The 23,397-nt window shown below is 31.4% G+C and overlaps 1 protein-coding gene across 1 annotated transcript; it reads right to left on the bottom strand.

Annotated features, from left to right (window-relative positions):
• Positions 1-1,299: 1,299 nt before the first annotated feature.
• LOC139484640 (uncharacterized) lies at positions 1,300-22,990 on the bottom strand. Its single transcript, XM_071268468.1, has 6 exons — positions 22,857-22,990; positions 19,946-20,060; positions 15,871-15,959; positions 15,017-15,133; positions 13,980-14,036; positions 1,300-3,188 (listed from the first exon to the last, which is right to left on the bottom strand). The coding sequence occupies exons 1-6, from the start codon at positions 22,926-22,928 to the stop codon at positions 3,081-3,083; spliced, it is 558 nt and encodes a 185-aa protein (XP_071124569.1). The 5' UTR covers positions 22,929-22,990; the 3' UTR covers positions 1,300-3,080.
• Between the last annotated feature and the right edge of the window lie 407 nt (positions 22,991-23,397).

Here is a 23,397-nt window from a genome sequence, read left to right as displayed (position 1 = left end):
TACTTTAAATTTACAAATTGTGACTTGGATGGAGAGTTGTCTCATATTATGAGACTGCACTAATATCACATCATGCTTTATCCATCAACCCTGAAAACAGAATGCTGAGTATTGAACAATGAGAATGAGATACAGTACAGCGGAACTTGCGAGACGGACATATACCACCATTTCAGACACCAAATACAGTTGACATAATTCTGATAGAACCTGACATACAGGCCTTGCCATGTAAACTTAATGAGGTCAGTCAGATAAATTCTGCCAAACAGACATGTATACCATGATATCATTCAAATACACCAAATATTATAGTTAGCCAATTGTTTATAGTATCTGAGAAACGAACTTAACCATGGAAACATTACATTCATAAATGAACCATGAGATTGAGGCTCAGGTTAAATGAACTGTGCAAGACAGACATGTACACCATACAATCATTCAATATACCAATTATAGCTGACTTAAATTTCCGAGAAACGAATACAAATAGCTTATATAGCTATTGTCAAGGCAGGTTTGTAATCCCTATCATTCACATTTTGCAATTTTTCAAGCCATGACAAAATGAGAAAGAATTTAAAATAATCACAACCAAAAGGACTGTAGATCAAGTTAGGAAAGATCCTGAGTCACAAAATGTCAAACAATACAACAGATAATACTAATGAACTCATTTAATGAAAAAAACATGAAAATAATGATGGAAGACTGCAATCCAGGACATCCTCTGAACCACATGTTTATGGCTTGGTGCACACCAATCTCCGTACAGCGGTTGTTTCCTTTCCATATACTTAGTACACTACAATACATATTTAGTGTAGTGATACGAAGTAAGTACGGAACGGATGTGAGCTCTGCTCCGGAGATTGGGTGCACACATGTATAAAGAAATTGATGGAGTAAAATGTTCATTGGACCATGAAAATGGGATAAACTCCTCCTTTGGCATTAAAATTAGAAAGAACATATCATAGGGATGTGTACTAAGTTTCTAGTTGATTGGACTTCAACTTCATCCAAAAACTTCCTCAACCGAAAAAACTTTAACCTGAACCAAACAGACGGACGACAAAAGGAACGTACGCACAGACAAGAAAATATAATGCCCATAAATTGGGCATAAAAATACATACAGAAAACACCAAGGGGAGATAATCTAAATATTCTCTGCCACAACTGTTAAATGCCATGTCATAAGAAAATTAACAATTATAAAAATAAAGTAATATAAAGTATAAAGACAATAAATGCCAATCTTATTTGGAACATAACTATTGAAGTAATAAACCATTCAATTGTATATCAATTTATTTATTAAAATTATGACAAAATTATATGGCTTATATACATGCTAGGAATGTAAATGAAACTAGATAAAATGGTTCTTTAGTGAACATGAATGAAAACAACAAGAGATTCTCATTATTAATTATAATAGAAACATTTCTTATCCTTTCCAAGAGTCTTATTTCTTGGTTATTATTTATTTCTAATTTACTTTACATACACATAAACCATTTCTATATTAATAATGTGGTAAAATTCCTCACAATCTGAATATAAAAGTGATAATGTATGCCATAACCCTAACAGATATGAAATGTGTGTGTATAGTGAAAATGATCCTTGTGGTCATTTTATTGTCTATAGTTATTGGTCTTTGGAGAAGTTATAATTTAGCTAATGCAGTAAAAAAGACTTCAAATTCAGTAAAATGATTTGCATTTTTGAATGTGATGGTTTTGAAAGTATAAATATTATGATAAGACCTTGTTGGCTAGACATTCAGGCCACATTAAGAGAGTCTCATCCACAAAATTATTTTTGTTCAAAATTTAAAATAACTGCTCAGGATAAACTTGGCATCAATATTTTAAATCCAAATAAACTTTGTTCAATTAATCTTATTTACATTTGATAGTAAATAAAATTAACAAAAACATCCCTGGTCCATTTAATGCAGGCCCGATAGAAAAGAAGAATATATTTGAAAATATCTGCATACTCATGTATGAAATGTTGATTCCATCAAATAAATATACACCTAAATTTCTTATTTACAATAGTCATTTTTAGCATGGTAAGAGCTCGAGGGAATAATTAGATTTGTCTACAAAATTATTTTACAAACTGCTTTCTCTGGATCTTAATAATGAGAAACTAAATAGAAATGTTCTCAATATTATATTTATCCTTTTATTCTTTACAAAACCTTAAAAAAAGAAATTTTGTATTTTGCTTGATTTGTTTTTGATTACTGTTTCATTCATGCTTTGAACTTTTTCAATCATCCCAAAATAGAAGAACAATAGAGCAGCAAAATTTCACTTGCTGACAAAAAATTAAAATGTGTCTGCAGACAAATCAAGTTAAAGCTTCATTTCATAATAATTTTATCAATGATGTGTTTGAACAATATGTTATTATCCATTTTAATCATATCTCAATTGAATGTACATACAGTATACAAATGAGTGTAGGTCTTGTTCAGAAAATGATATTTATAATTTTCCCTGTGCAATGACAATGAAATGGCACTATAATTATATTGATATGTACAATACTATATGTATATTATTTACATCACTGATCAAAACAGACTGATATGTATAAAATCAGAAAATTAGGAAAAGTCCTAATGTTTGAAATGGATTGACAAAATCCGACAAAATCCTCAAAATGTGTATCCATGGATATGTGCTTACTGATATGTGGAATGTAAAGAATTCTTCTCAAAACTTACACAACAAAAATATTTTAGCGTTTTGTAATTCAATATACTTACACCCAGAACTTTACAACCAAAAGAGAAAATCTATTAAACAACCTCTAGTAGCAAAACTTAAAATGTATATAAAATCATTGTAAAATAATTATTAAAATGCTCATAAAAATAAAATTTCCTATATTGTTTTATTTACACCCAAACTTTGATAACTTGAGGCAGGACATGTCAATAGACATGTTTTAAATGTAATTTTATAAGTATCGAAAGACAATCTACCAGCTTTTGTTTAAACAATAGAATTTCCATGTATAATAATTGTAATTGTGTAAATTCATTAAAAAGTTTAAGCATAATAATTTCCTCTTTTCTTCTGTCCAGCGTAACGTAATTCCATGTCCATCTGTTCAGCCATTTCCTGTTTTCTGGCAATCATCACAACAACAAATATAAGCTGTAATTGATAAATACATATTTGTACATTGTATATATTTACATTTTAAGGATGAACATAATATAACCAGATGCTCCGCAGGGCACAGCTTTATACGACCGCAGAGGTCGAACCCTGAACAGTTAAGGCAAGTATGGACACAACATTTAAGCTTGAAACAGCTCTGAATTTGGATTGTGATTAAATAGTTGACACAACATAGGTTTCTGACACAGAAAGAATGTGAGCTATGAACTTAAACTTAACAACTTAAAAATTTTAAATTGGACATTTGCCTATTATGGTCCAAAATCCAAAATCTAAATATATGGTTAGATTCAGCATATCATAGAACCCAAGAATTCAAATAATGTTCAATTTTAGACCCTTTAGACCTCAATGTGGACCAATTTGATAGCCCGGCCCAAATATCAAAAATCTAAATACATGGTTAGATTCAGCATATTGAAGAACCCCATATTTTCAATTTTTGTTGAAATCAAACAAAGTTTAATTTTTGACCCTTTGGACCTTAATATAAACGGGACAATACTGTGCAATTGAATATTTCTTGCTATTGCGCAAAACTGTGCAATTGAAAATTCCTTGCTATTGCACAATATTGTGCAATTAGATATTTCTTGCTATTGCGCAATACTGTGCAATTGAAAATTTCTTGCTCTTGCGCAATATTGTGCAATTAAAAATTTCTTGCTATTGCGCAATATTGTGCAATTAGATATTTCTTGCTATTAATCACTACTGTGCAATTGAAGATTTCTTGCTATTGCACATTACTGTGCAATTGAAGATTTTTTGCTATTGTGCAATACTGTGCAATTGAAAAATTGAGGCAAAACTTAAGTTAAAGAACAGAAACCAATCAAGGGACGTACAGACATATGTAATTAAATTGAGAATGGAAATGGGGAATGTGCCAAAGAGACAGCAACCCGACCATAGAAAAAAGAAAAAAAAACAACAGCAGAAGGTCAGTAGCGAGAAATTCCTGCACCCGGAGGCGTCCTTCAGCTGGCCCCTAAACAAATATATACTAGTTCAGTGATAATGAACGCCATACTAATTTCCAAATTGTACACAAGAAACTAAAATTAAAAAAATACAAGACTAACAAAGGCCAGAGGCTCCTGACTTGGGACAGGCACAAAAATGTGGCGGGTTAAACATGTTTGTGAGATCTCAACCCTCCCCCTATACCTCTAGTCAATGTAGAAAAGTAAACGCATAACAATACGCACATTAAAATTCAGTCCAAGAGATGTCTGAGTCTGATGTCAGAAGATCATTAGATGTAACCAAAGAAAATAAACAAAATGACAATAATACATAAATAACAACAGACTACTAGCAGTTAACTGACATGCCAGCTCCAGACTTCAATTAAACTGACTGAAAGATTATGATTTCATCATATGAACATCAGGCACAATCCTTCCCGTTAGGGGTTTAGTATCATACCATCATAACATATATGAGAAGAACATAACCTGTGTCATGCCAACAACTGGTTTTTGGAAAATGACGCAGTCATTGTTCCATAACTGCCGACCTGATTTCTCTGCCTACCGCGCTTGGTTTCGTATTTACTAATTTCAATACAAACTGGAATGTGCTTGTGTTATCATTAATATGCATGAGCATTGTGTAGTAATCAGCCAGGAACCAGTTTACAAACTAACTGGTTCCTGTTTGTATTCCACTACAGTCGAACAAAGTGTTGTAGTTTGACAGGAACCAGTCTAGAATTTTGTAAACTACAAAACGTAATCGGTTATTATCATTCCGTTTTGGTGTTTCATACCGACTTCTATGGTTTGAATAAGCTTAAGACCCTTCAAACATTAATGTGATAGGTATATTAAAGACTGTTTTACAAAAGGATGAAACTGTTTTGCTTTAAAAGTCGTACTATAGTGATATATGTTATGTACGGATTTCCACTCTCACCGGTTAATTTCTTCTTTTACACGTGCTTTTGAAACTTCCTGTTTAAACATCGCAAGTTTTAAAATAGTTTTTTGAGTGAATTAAACTTATTTTAACAATCACGAAGCGTTCGGGAATCATTTCAATCAGTTTCTTCTTCTCTTTGATGATGGAAAATAGGTTTTCTCAAGAAAATACCGCAAACGATCGCAGAGGAATTGAAACGTACAAGTCAAGTCGGCACCTGGTTAAATTCGCATCTAGTCAAATCGGCACCTATTTGACGTCAATTCGGCTTCCAATAATATTTATTATAATATTTTCTATTCAATTAATTAATAACTGTTACCAAGTACATAGTGAATATTAGGTAAACAACGAAACCAAAGTGAATATGTTGTTGTGTATAAAAGTAAACAACGAAGCTATTGTTTTAACCATTAGACAATTATTAAAATTAAATGGAAAACTATGAGTCCCTTTCAATAAATCAAACTTTCATGCCAAATAATTAGCAAATTTAAGGTGTTTTTTTTCAGTAATGTTTAAACAGCATTAAACAAACAATCCTGTAAAAGACTCAACTGGTTAAATAATGCATAAAAATATCCAATATCTCATGTATTAGTCCAAATAATAATGACGTCTGACAAGGCTATTTTATTTTTTTCTGGGACGCCTTCCTAAGACGTTCGTAGGAAGGCTTCCTAAGAAGGCGTCCCAGAAAAAAATTAACATAGCCTTGTGGTCATAGGAAGGTGTCCCAGAATAAAATTTAAAAAGCCTTGCCAGATGTAATTATTATTTGGACTACTCATATATATCATTAAAAATACACCAAAAAAATCATGTAGTTGAGAAAAATAAATACATACAAAATGTACATGAACATCCAAAAAAGTGAAAGTTAGTATTAACTCTTTTTGCTTTAAAAATTTACAACTGCATTTAAGTGTTGAATGCTTTTTTTTTGTAAATTCATTGAGGTGTAAAAGCGTTGACCGAAGTACTTTTTGTATGAAGCGCGTAAGCGTAAGCGCTTCATTCTAAAAATGTGCACACGGTCAACACTTTTGCAACCCTATGAGGTTACAAAAAGAAACATTCAATACTTATAATTACTTTTTTTAGCTAGGATCATGAAAACACGAATTTTTTAACTTTTTTATTCAATTCATCTGTGCACTTTATTGTGGGACCACGTGTTATCATGAATGAAAAGTTTTATTGAGTGATGCAATTGCTTGAGGAATAACATGTGATGTGCAGTTAGCCAATCAGAATAAAGTATTATAATGAAACATATATCAAATGTAGTTATAACAAAATACATTACGTTGTAAGAGTTATCTCCCCAAACACTGTTTTTCTTGTGGCCACCTCTCCTTCGTAACCGTAAAAGATTTTATTTTACCAAATTGCTCGTTACATATTTAGGATAAGAATATTTGTTTGAACCATAGCTCTATGGGGACTCCATATGAGAGTTATTCCCCCTTTTGCATTTGATTCAAGCGATATGCATTTTCAACTGGTAAACCATAACTGATAGAGACCTAGGGTCTTCATGAGGTCATTGGTACTAAAAATGAAAATGAGGTCAATGTCAAAGGTCAAGGTCATATTATAAATTTTGATTTTGGCTTATTTTCACTTCTTTTCAAATACTGTATGACATTTTGACAAATAATTTTTCATAAATTATTAGTTGCGACATGTCCTTACTTGTATATTTTGGTTGAAAGGCTGCGCATACAATAAAAGGGAGTTTTTGTCCATCTTACATTTAAAATTACGCGTCAAGTGGTAGTACTCATAAACCAAACATATTAAAGACCTAGGATATTTTGATTCAAGGTCCATGGTTTGTGACCTTGAAATTGAGGTCAAGGTCATAGGTTAATAGGACGTCATAAAGCCATAGGAACTAACATTTTAAACTGATTTTTCATATTTCAATATAAAAATAGATCTTTTCTAGTGGAAAGACTTCAATTGTTCTCTGAACAATTTGTTTTTAATTTACTTCATATTTTGTGGGAGAAGGGGGTTCAGACTATGTGGTATCAGGTCTGTTTGCGCCCAATACACTTTCGCACCTCGCACGTTCACACCCAAGGTCCGTTCGCACTCTACTCATTCGCGCCCAATTTTAATTCAAATTCAAGTTGAATAATTGGAAAATCATGATTGTTGTTTTAAATTGCTTTGGTGTAAATACTGAATGTATTTATAGCTTGGTATGAGTAAAACATTGAAGATTTTAAAGGAAAAACACAAAAGATAATTGTTTTTAAGCCCTTTGATCTGAAACAACGAAACAATAAAATATAGGAACCAAAATATAGCAATCCACTACTATAACCAAAACATGATAAAATTTATTCAACACACAGAAAAAAAAATAGTCAGAATCTCACTTCATTATGAAAGAGGTCAATGAAACAAAGTATAGCAATACACTAACCAAAACATGAGGCCAAAATAAAAAGATTGTATGTTTGCCCAAACGCGACCGACCCAAAATAAACCCGCCGACTCAAATTCTTTTTTTGACGTTTTTTGGAAGAATTTTTTTTTTCGGATTTATTTTGGGTCCGCTCCGTCATCGTACGAAACTTAATATTTGTTATCTTTGCGTTTGAAAGTAACTGTGAATAAGATTAAAAGAAAGCGTATAAGAGACGCAGTTAATCGATATTCGATGTTCTCTGTTTTTATCTTCTGATTTAACGAACGTAAAGAAGTAAAACATGTGAAGTGGCACAGTTTTTTTTACGCTGTAGTTGTTTGTACTACCAAACCCTTACCTATATGCTCAATGTTAATTTCATCGTGTTATCGAATATCTGATAAGAATATTCAGGTAGATTTGTTCAAAACCATGTGCAATCGAATATTTTCAAAGTTATTCTGACAGGAAATGGATCCGGAAGTTGCGAATTTACAATCATGCAAAAAGATTTTGTTTTTACTGAATAAAAAGGAATTATTTCTTGATAAATTGTTGTCTTTAATTATAATCTTCCTTTATCATGTAAATTAGATGCCCTTTTATTCAAATAGTTCAAATTTACAAGTCTCATTTATAGACAGTCAGCACGTTGCTGTTTGGGAGAATTTGATAAAACTATAATTGCTCACAGAATCAGAAATATAATCTTAACTGAATGTAGATCCTTCTGAATAATTTATTGCAATATAAATATAAATCCCTTTTGACAAGAGAAATCTGACTTTTGTCAGAAATATTTTTTCACATGTGCAAAAGTAAAAACATGTTATGGACGCCATATTGGATTTTTATACAACTTGTGAGGAAGCCTGTAGAACTATGACCTAAAAATAAAGTCTTCAGAAAACGTTAACTTTATGCAATTATATTTTATCAATAATGATTATTTTCAAAAATTTAAACTTGATTATTTAAAGAAAATAAAATTATAACAAATACGTTTTTAGTTTGGAGATTCTACAGAACATGCTTTGGTCTATTTATGACACAGGTACAGTATTCGACAATCGATTGAATAGACAGTTTACAAAAATTACTATCTATTGTATAGTCAATTCAAATCAATTGACTACTGTTGTAGGATCAATCAATTGTTGTCAGTGTATTACTATCATTTGTAGTCAATTCAGTGAATCTATTCAATCAACCCTTTTTTTTTTAAAGTTAATTGTATTCAATCGTTAGGATCGATTAAGAGTTGATCTACTCAATCAACTTTATCTTTTGTATTTCAAGGGTCACGATCAGATCGATCGTGTTTAATCGTTACGATCGATTAAGAGTTGATCAACTCAATCAACTCTATCTTTTGTATTTCAAGTGTCACGATCCTATCGATCGTGTTCAATCGTTACGATCGATTAAAAGTTGATCAACTCAATCAACTCTATCTTTTGTATTTCAAGGGTCACGATCGTATCGATCGTGTTCAATCGTTACGATCGATTAAGAGTTGATCAACTCAATCAACTATATCTTTTGTATTTCAAGGGTCACGATCGTATCAATCGTGTTCAATCGTTACGATCGATTAAGAGTTGATCAACTCAATCAACTCTATCTTTTTTTATTTCAAGGGTCACAATCGTATCGATCGTATTCAATCGTTACGATCGATTAAGAGTTAATCAACTCAATCAACTCTATCTTTTTTATTTCAAGGGTCACAATCATATTGATCGTATTCAATCGTTACGATCGATTAAGAGTTGATCAACTCAATCAACTCTATCTTTTGTATTTCAAGGGTCACGATCGTATCGATCGTGTTCAATCGTTACGATCGATTAAGAGTTGATCAACTCAATCAACTATATCTTTTGTATTTCAAGGGTCACGATCGTATCAATCGTGTTCAATCGTTACGATCGATTAAGAGTTGATCAACTCAATCAACTCTATCTTTTTTTATTTCAAGGGTCACAATCGTATCGATCGTATTCAATCGTTACGATCGATTAAGAGTTAATCAACTCAATCAACTCTATCTTTTTTATTTCAAGGGTCACAATCATATTGATCGTATTCAATCGTTACAATCGATTAAGAGTTGATCAACTCAATCAACTCTATCTTTTGTATTTCAAGGGTCACGATCGTATCGATCGTGTTCAATCGTTACGATCGATTAAGAGTTGATCAACTCAGTCAACTCTATCATTTATATTTCAAGGGTCACAATCGTATCGATCGTGTTCAATCTTTACGATCGATTAAGAGTTGATCAACTCAATCAACTCTATCTTATTTTTTATTTCAAGGGTCACGATCGTATCGATCGTGTTCAATCGTTACGATCGATTAAGAGTTGATCAACTCAATCAACTCTATCTTTTGTATTTCAAGGATCACGATCGTAAACTGAGCTTGTAACTGTGTATACCTTTTATAAAAAGTGAATTACATTTATATTCTAGTCAGCATAAGTCATGTAAGTAGCCATACACACCTTTCAACTGTAATATATCACAAAATGTAATATATAAGACAAAGTGAGGAATACCATTAAAAGCAGAATTAATTTTCAAAGTGTTTGCATATAATTAAAATAATCTTAATTTTTCGGAAAATTACCAGATCCTCTTTAAAAGGTCATAGGTATCAAATTATGTTTGTTGAAAAAAATGTCTAGAATAGAGACCCCATTTTAAAAATACTAATCAAATATTACTTTTTTCAAAGATATGCAACATTTTAACCAAGCTATGCTAATGTATAACATTTTGCGTTAAAGTAAGTATTTGTTTTTAATTTTAGTTAAAAAAATACGTTTTTAAAATCTGAAATATTGCAAAAACAATTTTTTGTGTGTTTATGTCTAAAATCATTGCTTTTAATTCAAAAATTGAACATTGGACCATTTGGGCCATTTCTAAGATTAAAGCCGTGTATATTGAAGACACATTGTATTGTATCGTTTCTTTTGTTGACTAGTATATTACTAAATTAATTAAACGTGCCTAAATGTGTATTTCCAATACTGATAATGCATATAAGTAATCAATATCTGTTTCTGTATAGTATTTCGTGTACTTCACTTTTATTAAAGTTAGTTGATAGAATTGAAAACTGGTTATCAATCGTGATCAATCGTATCAATCGTTACGATCAAGTGTTTGCAATTTCGTATTGAGTTGATTGAGTTGATTTTTGGTAATCAATCGTATCGATCGTTACGATTGAGTCGTTGTATTTCGTATTGAGTTGATTGAGTTGATACATGATAATCAATCGCATTTATTGTTACGATTGAGTGTTTGTATTTCGTATTGAGTTGATTGAGTTGATTTTTGGAAATCAATCGTGATCAATCGTATCGATCGAGTCGTTGTATTTCGTATTGAGTTGATTGAGTTGATATATGATAATCAATCGTATTTATTGTTACGATTGAGTGTTTGTATTTGGTATTGAGTTGATTGAGTTGATATTTGGAAATCAATCGTGATCAATCGTATCGATCGTTACGATCGAGTGATCGAATTCAGTATTGAGTTGATTGAGTTGATTTTTGGTAATCAATCGTGATCAATTTTATCGATCGTTACGATCAAGTGTTTGTATATCGTATTAAGTTGATTGGGTTGATATTATATAATCAATCGTATCTATCGTAACGATTCATGGTTTGTACTTTTTAGTTAGTTGATAGAATTGAAAACTGGTTATCAATCGTGATCAATCGTATCAATCGTTACGATCAAGTGTTTGCAATTTCGTATTGAGTTGATTGAGTTGACTTTTGGTAATAAATCGTGATCAATCGTATCGATCGTTACGATCGAGTCGTTGTATTTCGAATTGAGTTGATTGAGTTGATTTTTGGTAATCAATCGTGATCAATCGTATCGGTCGTTACGATCGAGTAGTTGTATTTCGTATTGAGTTGATTGAGTTGATTTTTGGTAATCAATCGTGATCAATCGTATCGATCGTTACGATCGAGTAGTTGTATTTCGTATTGAGTTGATTGAGTTGATTTTTGGTAATCAATCGTGATCAATCGTATCGATCGTTACGATTGAGTGTTTGTATTTCGTATTGAGTTGATTGAGTTGATTTTTGGTAATCAATCGTGATCAATCGTATCGATCGTTATGATCGAGTCATTGTATTTCGTATTGAGTTGATTGAGTTGATTTTTGGTAATCAATCGTGATCAATCGTATCGATCGTTACGATCGAGTCGTTGTATTTCGTAGAGTTGATTGAGTTGATTTTTGGTAATCAATCGTGATCAATCGTATCGATCGTTACGATCGAGTCGTTGTATTTCGTATTGAGTTGATTGAGTTGATATATGATAATCAATCGTATTTATTGTTACGATTGAATGTTTGTATTTCGTATTGAGTTGATTGAGTTGATTTTTGGAAATCAATCGTGATCAATCGTATCGATCGTTACGATCGAGTGTTCGTATTTAGTATTGAGTTGATTGAGTTGATTTTTGGTAATCAATCGTGATCAATTGTATCGTTCGTTACGATCAAGTGTTTGTATATTGTATTAAGTTGATTGGGTTGATATTATATAATCAATCGTATCTATCGTAACGATCTAAGGTTTGTACTTTTTAGTTAGTTGATAGAATTGAAAACTGGTTATCAATCGTGATCAATCGTATCCATCGATGTTTTAAAGTCAATTGTTATTGTATCAATCGATTGTCGAATACTGTACCTTAATGCTATTTATAGCCAAATTAGTTTACCTGTGTGATAATGTAAAATATAAATTTGTTTTCAAAACATAAAAAGACACAAACTAAGGATGGTAGATAATAATTCATATAAATATTTTAGGACATTTAATCTATTTTAATAGAAATAGGATTTAAAAACTGCAAACAAATTTAATCATTACATAATCAGCTGATATTTTTTTTACACAAACATCGTGTTGATGGAACTGTTGAAAATCACTTCACAAATCCAACAGCCCTTTCACACAGTTAGCAATTGTCAGGGTTATAAACATATCAGGATACAAATCATATAGTAGACTAATTTATTTATAGAGGTTTTAAATTCATGGCTTTTGGTTGTCACGGCTCTACAAAGGTTTGACAGAGAAAAAAAAGATATACTGTTTAAGATCTTTTAATATTTTCATGCAAATTCGGATGAAAAAAAAAGAAAAAAAAAGAATTTGCCTACCTACCTACCCACACCCAGTCAACATGGGTCGGGTTTGGGCAAACTGAAATATTTTTAATTGTGGCCTGATTAAGAGTTATTCCACGCTAAATAAAACGTTGACAAAATACCACTTTATTTAGAAAGGATTATTATTATCTTTAACAATACGCTATCCAAAACATGATTAAGATTTATTCAACACAAAAAAAAATGCTGTCTCACTTTATTTTGAGACAATGACAACAATTATACTTATAAGAAAACACTTGCTTACAGAGTTATTAAACACAAAACCAATTAAGATTAGTTGCGAACATGTAGGGTGTGAAAGTGAAAGGGGGCGAACATGAGTTGGCGCAAACGTGAATGGGCGCGAACGGACCCGGATTCAGCCTATGTACCAGTGAGAAATATAGAAGCCTTTCTACAGTATTTATTTGTACAATTCAGGTAGTCTTGACCTATTCATTTGTCTTAAAAAAAGCACCTTCACTTCACACACACACATATATGAATATCAATTATATGCTTACGATACATGTTGCATTGTTAAACTAATTACGGTATGTGAAAATCAAGACTTGCATAAAAACTATCCCAATATTAGAGACAGTGGCGTCATTTTTCCTCAGAGCTTTCAGCTCTTTGATTGAATAAATGTGTTTAGTTCCGATGCAAAGACCCTATAAGTAAATCAATATTAACGCCAAAATATGCAATCTTAATGTAAGCACATACAGACAAGGGTAAACTTAATGCCCCCTCTGCTACAGGGTGGGCATAATGAAGGGTCTGTGTAAATTAGAGAGATCATATTATAGGGAACATTCGTACTAAGTTAACCTGAAGCGGGACAGACGAACGAACAGACTGACAAACAAACAAAGGCACAGACCAGAAAACTATGCACATAAATGGGGCATAAAAATAAAAAGGATTTAAAAAGATTTTCAAAGTAGCATTCTAAACTATATGTTATAAAATTATGAAATTTGAAGTGGGCACAAATACATGGATAAAACAAGATTACAAATATCTGGCAAACATTCATTAACAAGAGGAGAGCCCATCCAGATCCTTTAGCAGTATTGTTACTAATTAAGTAATATCATCATATTATTGATCAACAAGAGGAGAATCCATCCAGATGCTTTAGCGGTATTGTTACAAATTTAGTAATATCATCATCAGATCATATTATCAACTTACATTGATTACATTCCTCATCATCCAGAACAACCAGGTGAATACAACAAAGGATAATCGCTGAAAGTAGAAAGATAGTGCTCAAAATAATAATGTCTTTATTCATTTGTCTTTAGATTCTATTTTATTACAGTACAATGGTATGTTTTGCTAATGACATGGATTAAATACACCCCAAATCAATATATTTGTACTACAAGGATCTAGAAATTTTTTCACATAATTTCAGTCATTTTGAGATTACTTAAAATTTTGTGCCCTTTTTAAAAAAAAACATTGCTGAGTTAATAAGCCAGAACGAACTTGTTTTACTGGTCCTTGCATTGCATTTACTTCATGAATTTTCCTACCATTCCTTTTCCTAAAATCATTCAACAGCAATTAACATGATTAAGGGAAGGGAATGATTCAAAAATGAAATGATTTTAATGACTGAAAACGATAAATTTTTCAGACAAGGCTTACGTGTCTTTCGATTTTGATGACAAAATTGTAACCAGATGTTTTGCGAAATTCTAAAACTAGCAATTTCGGACTCATTCCCGTAACATGTAAATTGTGTCCACTAAATTATAAAGAGTGTAGTTTTAAAATTTTTGTTTCGAGAAGTATCATTCTATGATTATTATTACTTCAGGGTTCTCATAATGACACCCTGTTGTACCCTTCCTTTAATTTGCTTCAAACTTATAACCAATGTAAATATGAAAAATTCCACTAAAACTTTTAGCAATATCAGTCAAAGCAGTTTAGGATGTGTTGCACTTTTAAAAAGATAGATGACATATTATATATAGAGGTTAGTTTTTATTATCTCCCCTTTAACATACTTCTATGGGAACATGATCATATTCCTTGACGCATATCCTTAGGTATTGCTTTATAGCTGTTTTAAGTTCATCCAAGACCGCTTATGAGGAGGAGTACTTTCACGGTACATGGACAGGTGGACAGAGTGATTCATATGTACCCAATACCTTTTATAGTAAATCAACTGTTTGGGGTATAATAATAATTAGAATATTGAAAAATATACTTACAAATGTGTTCATTCCATAAAATGAGTACTCAAACACTGAAAAGGCCAGCTCCACCAATATGTAGGTTATAAATGTACCAATGTATATCTTGTGTTGTAGCATGTACATCACAAAATGCTGAAAAAAAGGAAAATCATCATGATTATTGTTCACAATTACACAAAATGTACAATTGACATGTAAATTTCTGTTGAAGTGTGTACAATGTACCCTACATCAGCCATATTTATTTTCTAAAGTTAGGTTTCATAACGAGTGAGAATTGGATTGCACTTGATATCGACTCCAGTTATTTAATTTCAATATAATAATAAAGAAGCAGGTTTATTATTACTATTTGAATTAAATACCAAGAGATGATATTTCACAAGTTGTTAAACCTATAAGTATATATTTGGCCAGTATAATGTATATATATGTTCTTATCCAGTGTCAAACTTTAACATAAGACATTTTAAGACTTTTTGTACACTTCAGAATATAATACAATTTGACAAAAAGAAGATTATCAGTTGAAATGTGTCAGTATTTTCTTTATCATTGAAGAAATCACATAGATGTATACTGCCATTGACGGAATGTTCATTATCTTAACCTTTCAAAGTCATCATTGATGTAACAAGTAACCAATGGAAATGCTTTGATATCATCTTGTGATACTCAATAAGCCAATCAAATTAAAGCTCATTATCGTATATTTTTTGTATCAAACAACCATAAGAGAAAAAAATTTATGAATACAGTTGGAATAAAAAGAGATTAGAAATTACCTGATTACAAAATTTACACAAATGAAATTATACAAAAATAGATACATTATAAGTTATTGTTTATTGTTGCATAAATAATCGTACCCTGTGTCTAACTTGGAAGATCATAAACAAACTAAACAGTACAATCACAACATGGAAAAATGTCAACACTACATCACTGGCTAGAAAGGCTAAAAAAGAAAACATTCAAATTATACTAAATAATAAAATCACAATTATGTAAATAACTAAAAATACTCATACAAAAAAGTACAAGCTAATTAAAGATACTCCGAAATGTAATTCAAAGTATCATAAAACTAGAAGTCGGTATTTGACAGATCTTTAGAGTGCTTAATATCTTTTTCCAAATCACCTCTGTTTTGCCAAAGAACAAATATAAATCATCATGCTAATTTAAACTGACGAAATATGTGAATAAACAAGAATGTGTCCATTGTACACAGATGGTCCACTTGCACTATCATTTTCTATGCTCAGTAGACCGTGAAAACTCTAATTTGGCATAAAAATAAGTCAAAGACAGTTCACATAGGCGGATCCAGGGGGGTGGGCCTGGGGGGCCCCGGCTCTCCCTTTCGTGGGAAAAATTTGGTTGATCATATAGGGAATCACTGAAGCATGACTGGAGAGGGCCCTCCTTAGGTCAGTCAGCGGGAAACCCCCACCCCCCTTTAGGAAAAGTTCTGGATCCGCCACTGGTTCGTAGGAAACATGTGTACTAATCTTCAAGTTTGATAAAAAAAAACTTAAACCTGAAGCAGGACAGACGGACAAACAGTCCAAAAAATATCCAGTTCATACACTACATTAAAGAATTTGAAGTACATTTTGTATTTACAAACATGACATAGGTGTCTGATGGATCCAAAAAGTGCTCAACTTTTCAATTAAAGACCAAACAGCCTATTGTTTATGCGCATCAACTAAAGCAACTTAGTGAGTGACATTTAAAAGCTCTATGACGTTGTTTCTAGCAATAAAAAAAATATCAAATTATAACGTACTATTTCACGTTTTTCATGGATTCCGACATTCTCGCTTTAAAATACGTCTCCCAAGAAAAGAGGAATTAAGATTCGAGCTGATATCTTGTGGAAATTTAACACAAATGGACACAAAACATACTACACTATATTTAACCTTTGTTCTAATAAAATAATAAAATATAAATTCTGATCTCGGCTTTTTGCGTTTGCGCCGATTTGCATTTCATTTTTTATTCTTTCACATGCGTAGATTCTGTCTAATATTTGCGCTGATCTGCATTTCATTTTTTATTCTTTCACATGCATAGATACTGTCTAATATTTGCGCCGATCTGCATTTCATCTTTTTTTTATTCTTTCACTTGTCACTGCTTGTATAGATTCTGTCTTCCATTTGTGCCGATTGTGTACAGGTTAGATAAGTGAAAGTTATTTCTATGCCCTATTGATGGGCATTATGTTTTCTTGTCTGTGCGTCCGTTCGTTCGTTAAAGTTTTTGGTCAAGGTAGTTTTTAATAAAATTGAACTCCTATCAATTTAAAACTAAGTAAACATGTTCCTTATGATATCCTCCTTCTAACATCATGAACATGTCTAATTTCAATGTTAATTTTTTCTTTTTTGACAAAATCTTATAGTTAAAATAAAATTATGACAAAAATTATTTCAAATTATGTTAAGGAGAAATGATAAACATTTCGCCTGATCTCACTGAAGCTTACAGCTTATTTCCTACTGTATGTAGATCAACACTTTGGTTAGCTTGCTTGATTTGTTTGTATGTTTGTATAATTATATTTTGATAACGTCCAATTGAATTTAAATATCATATATACAGATTTATGTACCAATACATATGAAGAAGTCAATCTTAATAACAAAGCTTAAATAAACATGTATACAAACAGAGCAAGGAAGCCAACCAAAGTTTTACCACACATGCAGTAGGAAATTAGCTATAAGACAAAACATATTAATAAAATCAAAATTCTCGGTGTTTAAAACTAAATTGTTGTAAATTTAACTTAAATGACTTGAATGACAAAAACAATTGCTCCAAGAATAATATCCAACATAAAATCTCCCACCTTTCATTTAAATACAACTATGACCGGAAAGATTGACAAAAAAATTCAATTTGCAATGCCGACAACAACCTTGTCCTTGTTTTAATTTCCAAAATGAGCAATTTAGATTTATAATATTTAATCCTGTTGGAGAAATCGTACTTTGTAATGTTCAAGGGAAAATTATTTCTTAATTAATTTTTGAATTAAATCTTTTTGTATTTTAGGTTTACTGTCTCGTTTATTCAAAGCAAGTGAGGTAGTGAATAACAGGGATTGTAGTTTGATAGATGTATAACGTTTTAGAATCAAAAACTTTATTTCATATATTATACCTATAATCTTGATTACCTTATATCTTAAATATTCAGAAATAATGAATTCACCAACTAGATGAAATAATTTCTATGCGTTCAAATTAATGGTATAAAGAAGTCCGTCCATGCTTTTGTATGTCCGTCTGTCAATGAGTTTGTTACGGCAAACTTCAGAAATTGATGCGAAAAAAAACACACATCTAGTCTGATATAGTCAAATACTGTGTAAGTTAGCCAGTCCCATGCATCTTTCATTTCTTTTTATTTTCAATAATTTTGCTAATGATGTGCAGAGGACAAAAACGGATTTTCCTAACAAAAGCGAGTGTAAGGTTATTTCAAACAATTTTCCTTTCCGACAGATGGTGTTTAAATTCTAAAGATTAATATTGTGCGGCAACAACTTCATAAGATCTGATACTAGTACATGCATTTAATCTCTTGTATTACCGAATAATAAAGAATGTGAATATAGTTGTTATTCTTGGAAATTTAAATGTGGGTTTCAAACGTCTAATTTGCGATTTTTTTTCAAATAGTGCGCCAGCAAGGAAAGTTTGTACTATGACGTCAGATGCAATGTTTTGAAGAAAGACAATTCTTTTCTTCAAAACGAATGAGAAAAAAACATGAAAATTACTTATAACTTTTTTAAAGGTCGGTGACATACACTTTTTTTGGCTTTATTTTAAAGAGCACACATGGCACTTTCCTAATTGCAATTTTTATGAAGAAATCACTGGTAGATATTTTTTAATACTGAAAACGTTTTTATTTTTACGTTTTATTTTTGGCGGGAATGAAATAAATCATATTTCTAAAGAACAAAACAATATGAGTCTTAAACTCTTGAACCTGTTTTTGATAGATACAAATCTACTGTTTAACGTGAAACAAGAGTTACATGTATGCTAGTAGGTTTGATAGGAAATTTTTTTAGAGTTTAGATAACAAGCAAATATTATGTTAATATTCGGAAAAACACGAAACTGAGGTTGCTATAGTGACAAAACTAAGTCGGTGACCCCCAATTTTTTTCATCATATTTTGTTCCTCAAATCATGAAATACCTTTAAACAAAATTTTAAGGAAAATCACTGGTAGAAATGAATAGGCTGTTTGGTCTTTAAGAAGGTAACAACCATTTTTTATTGACCCAGGCTTATGTAATTTAAAACATATTTTATTTAAGGGACGACATCAAAAGATCGATGTAGGATAAACAAGAATGTGTCCCCAGTAAACGAATGCCCCACTCGCACTATCATTTTCTATGTTCAGTGGACCGTGAAATTGGGGTAAACCCTTTTATTTGGCATTAAAATTTAAAAGATCATATCATAGGGAACATGTATACTAAGTTTCAAGTCGATTGGACTTAAACTTCATCAAAAACTACCTCGACCAAAAACTTTCACCTGAAGTGGGACAGACGGCCGAACGAACAGACGGACAAACAGACGGACGAACGAACAGACGGACAAACGGACGCACAGACCAGAAAACATAATGCCCCTCTACTATCATAGGTGGGGCATAAAAACTTAGTTTTAGGGTGGGGGGTCAACATTGCTGCAAGTTTTGTTAATCTAAAATCGATTTTACATATATCCCTATTGGTCAATCAATTTTTCCCAAATTAAGTTAAGAGGGGGGGGGTCAGTGAAAAAACTATGTGAATTAAGTTTTTTATACTTCATTGAACTTTTGATGTCGTCCCTAAATGAACCATTATTTTGCCTTTACACGAGTAGCTTCAACAAATTAAATCAAAACATTTACCTTGCCAGAAATGTGTTCTCCACATAGTGCTAAATCCTCTGCTGATCTGGAAATCTGGGGAAGCTATGGCCCACAGGTCTGCTACCCTCATGGCAAGAGCAAAGGCTGTGGTAGCCTGTAAAAAAATCAATGATAAAAATTAACAACTCATATAAAACATCATAACATATATCATGAATATATACAAATGTAAATCACATGATTGGATCCAAATGAAGTGGAAAAAATGGTAAAAGTCAATTTGGTTGTTTCATACAACAGTGTCCGTTCATTAATGTACTAATATTGATTTCAAAAGGTAGAAAATTGATACCTCAAAAACTTTTTTAATCTTTAATTTTATGTTTTTTATTTGCCGTCTAAATTCAGCCAATTTTTGTTTCAATTGATTTTATTCACTACCTCTAGACTGGAAACAATTTAGTGCTTAGTAATTTGTAGACTTTGATTTACCTCTGCAATTGTACCTTTTCTACACAAAAATGAAAAACTATTCTCCTTGTACCTCATATAAAAAGGAAAGAAAAAGGAAAAAAATAATATTTGGTGCCAAATTGACAAACAAAAGGCTGAATTGACTTTAAATAGTTGCCGCATTGACTGTATGCTGATTTATCCAGGTGCCGATTTTACTTTTTCTAAAAGTGCTGAATTGACCAGCTAGGTTCCAATTTGAAAACACCTAAGCGCTATTTATTTCATTCTGGATAAGTTCTAAAATTGCACAAGTTTTTCATCCAGTTGAAGCTATCTGGGACCCTGTTTAAACAATGCACCATGCATGATACTTTTTAATGAGACCTGTTTAAACTATCGTTATTACTATTTTTTTTACTTCAATTTTAATTTCGAAAAAGTGGATCATAATCTATCAAGTTTACTACTGTATATAAATGATCCCTTTCTAAAGTTTTTCCTCCCTCAGCTCACTACTGATGAGCTCTATTTTTCGGAAGTCTGACCAAAACAGGAAGTTGTAAAAATTACTGTTTTTCCCGGATTGGACTAAATGACGATAAGGTGTATAGGTCATTTCTAGAATCATGTCTTTCACCAGAAAAAATCGTCAATTTCGCACGCCTTTATGACGTCATTTACCAAATATAAGCTAAGGCTCTCCTGTATCCCTGCTCAATAAAAAGTTTCCAGCACTTTCATAATCTTCATTCTTTAAGGTAGTATAGAAATAATTAATGTTCTGTAAGAACATAATCGTGATTGCTGTATGATCATGATGATCCCAGGGAGGGATCCTTTTAGATTTTAATTTCTCAAATATTTTAAGCAGAATAAAATAAAACTTTTTCACCCGTTTGCTCAACATGTGTTAGAATTTCTATGGATACATTTCTGTCACGTGATGATGGAAGTCACATGACAGATTCGTCTGAAAACCGTATCCTGGAACTCAGCCTATTGTTTCACACTCTTATTAATGTTTTTTAAAGTCACAATAAACGAGTGACCGGTGAAAAATAATGTTATTCTAATTCTTGAACCAATGCATACAAACATCATAAACTTAGTCTTCTCTGCACGATTTTATCATTTTTTTTGGCCTAAATTTCGTATAATCGTCAATTTTTTTTTCAATCGGCCAGTGTTGTTGTGAAAATATGGCAGGTAATTAAAGTTCGTGTTTTGAAGCCGAAGTTTAACGATTGTCACCTGTTTGTCAACAATAAACAAAAAAGTGGTTAACATGTACAATCAGATAAAAGTTTATTTAAGGACATCCATGCATATTGCGATCACCGGATTTTTACGAGATGGGTCACACTGAGGTCACTTTGCATACGGAAAAAAATATGTCGGCGAATTGCTTCCTGGAAGGAAGCAATTAAAATAAAGTAAACTTCTTCTAAATATGAACATATTAAAGAATTTTCTTCAGAAAAAAGTATATGTACATTTTACATAAGTTTTACAATGAAAACTTTCCATTGAGTTATAAAAAAACATATGCATTATTTTTTTTTAATTTGAGGTTTCTTACGACTTTAAGGAGGCTCAAAGGTATATAAATTTCAGGAAAAAAAATATATCTATTTTTCATTACAAATTTTATTTTTTACCTTAAGTAGTTGTTACTTTATCATATGGTACAAAAATAATTCAAAAACATAAATTCGTGTTGGCCCCAGATGAATTTTAAAATGTAGATATCATTGAAAACACTCCAAATTATCTCCTTTTGGTATAAAAATTGAAATATCTTTTTTTACTCATCAATGACCTATATTTTTTATTATTATTTTCAAATAAGCTGTACTTAAACTTAATTATTGTAAAATTTAAGCGATTTCTGTAATTAAGTTCTCTTTTTATTTCGATATTACCTCTATTTCTATTATTAGCATTAGTTCAACTGAAAAAAAGGTACCTTTACAAAAAGGTATGCTTCTTTCAAAGGCAGTATGTGAGCGTAACCCCCTTAAGCGAGACAAGACAAATTAACCATGTTAACTTTTTTAAAGTTAATATAATAGGTAAAAAATTGAAAGTCAACAACAAAAAAACTTCTTTTTATCTATGACTGTGACTATACTTTTATCAAATGGCCTAAGTACTAGTGGTACCTGCCCGAAATGACCAAGGCCGAACTGACTCCATTGTCCATGTTTCCTATTTAAAATAAAGAGTTTTGGAACCTCAGCTCTCTTTTAACATGTTACTAATTTTATACTTAAAAAAGGGTCATAAAAAAGTTTTAAATGACATTGAAAATAAGTCTTTAGAATTTCAATTTAACGAGAAATGTTTACAATTATGCATTTGTTGTTTTCATTTCCGGTATTCAGTTCAAACGAAATGCTATATTATTATTGATTTTCGTGTTATTTTACTTGTATATCTTCTACCTAATAGTGCCATAAGGATCATGAACATGACAAAACATCCCTTGACTTACAATTATAAGTATATAGTACAGAAAACATGCTGTTCGCAGCTTCCAACACAAAAATCTGTTTATCAACGCCATTTTTGAACACCTGAATGGAGCAGTTTGTTTACAAATGAAGACTTCCGATTTACCTGCGTTTATCGAAGAAGTTTTCAAAGTCTTTATATTTTTATTTTTCTAAACAATTTATCTATTAATAATTTATTTGAAAAACTGAAAAGACTTTCTAACGCAGAATATATATATATATGATATCAAAATTAAAGGTAAAGATGCAAAATAGTTGATTGAAATTAACATATTCTCCCTCAGGTGAGTCAATTTTTCAAGAAGTATTATCTTTATAAAAAAGCTTGACTAAGTTAGAGACAACATCATTTTGTTCATTGTAGGATAAAAAAAAAACTTAGTTCACATAGTTTTTCACTGACCCCACCCCACCTCTGAACTGAATTTGGCAAAAATTAATTGATCAATATGGGAATATGCTAACAGAGTATACTTTTTATCATGGGTCCTGTTTTTCCTTTAACAATGTATGTTTGTT

This window comes from Mytilus edulis, chromosome 8 (assembly GCF_963676685.1).
Source record: "Mytilus edulis chromosome 8, xbMytEdul2.2, whole genome shotgun sequence".
NCBI lineage: Eukaryota > Metazoa > Mollusca > Bivalvia > Mytilida > Mytilidae > Mytilus > Mytilus edulis.
Note: the sequence above shows the minus strand (reverse complement) of the source record. Positions and strands in the feature narration are given on the sequence as shown.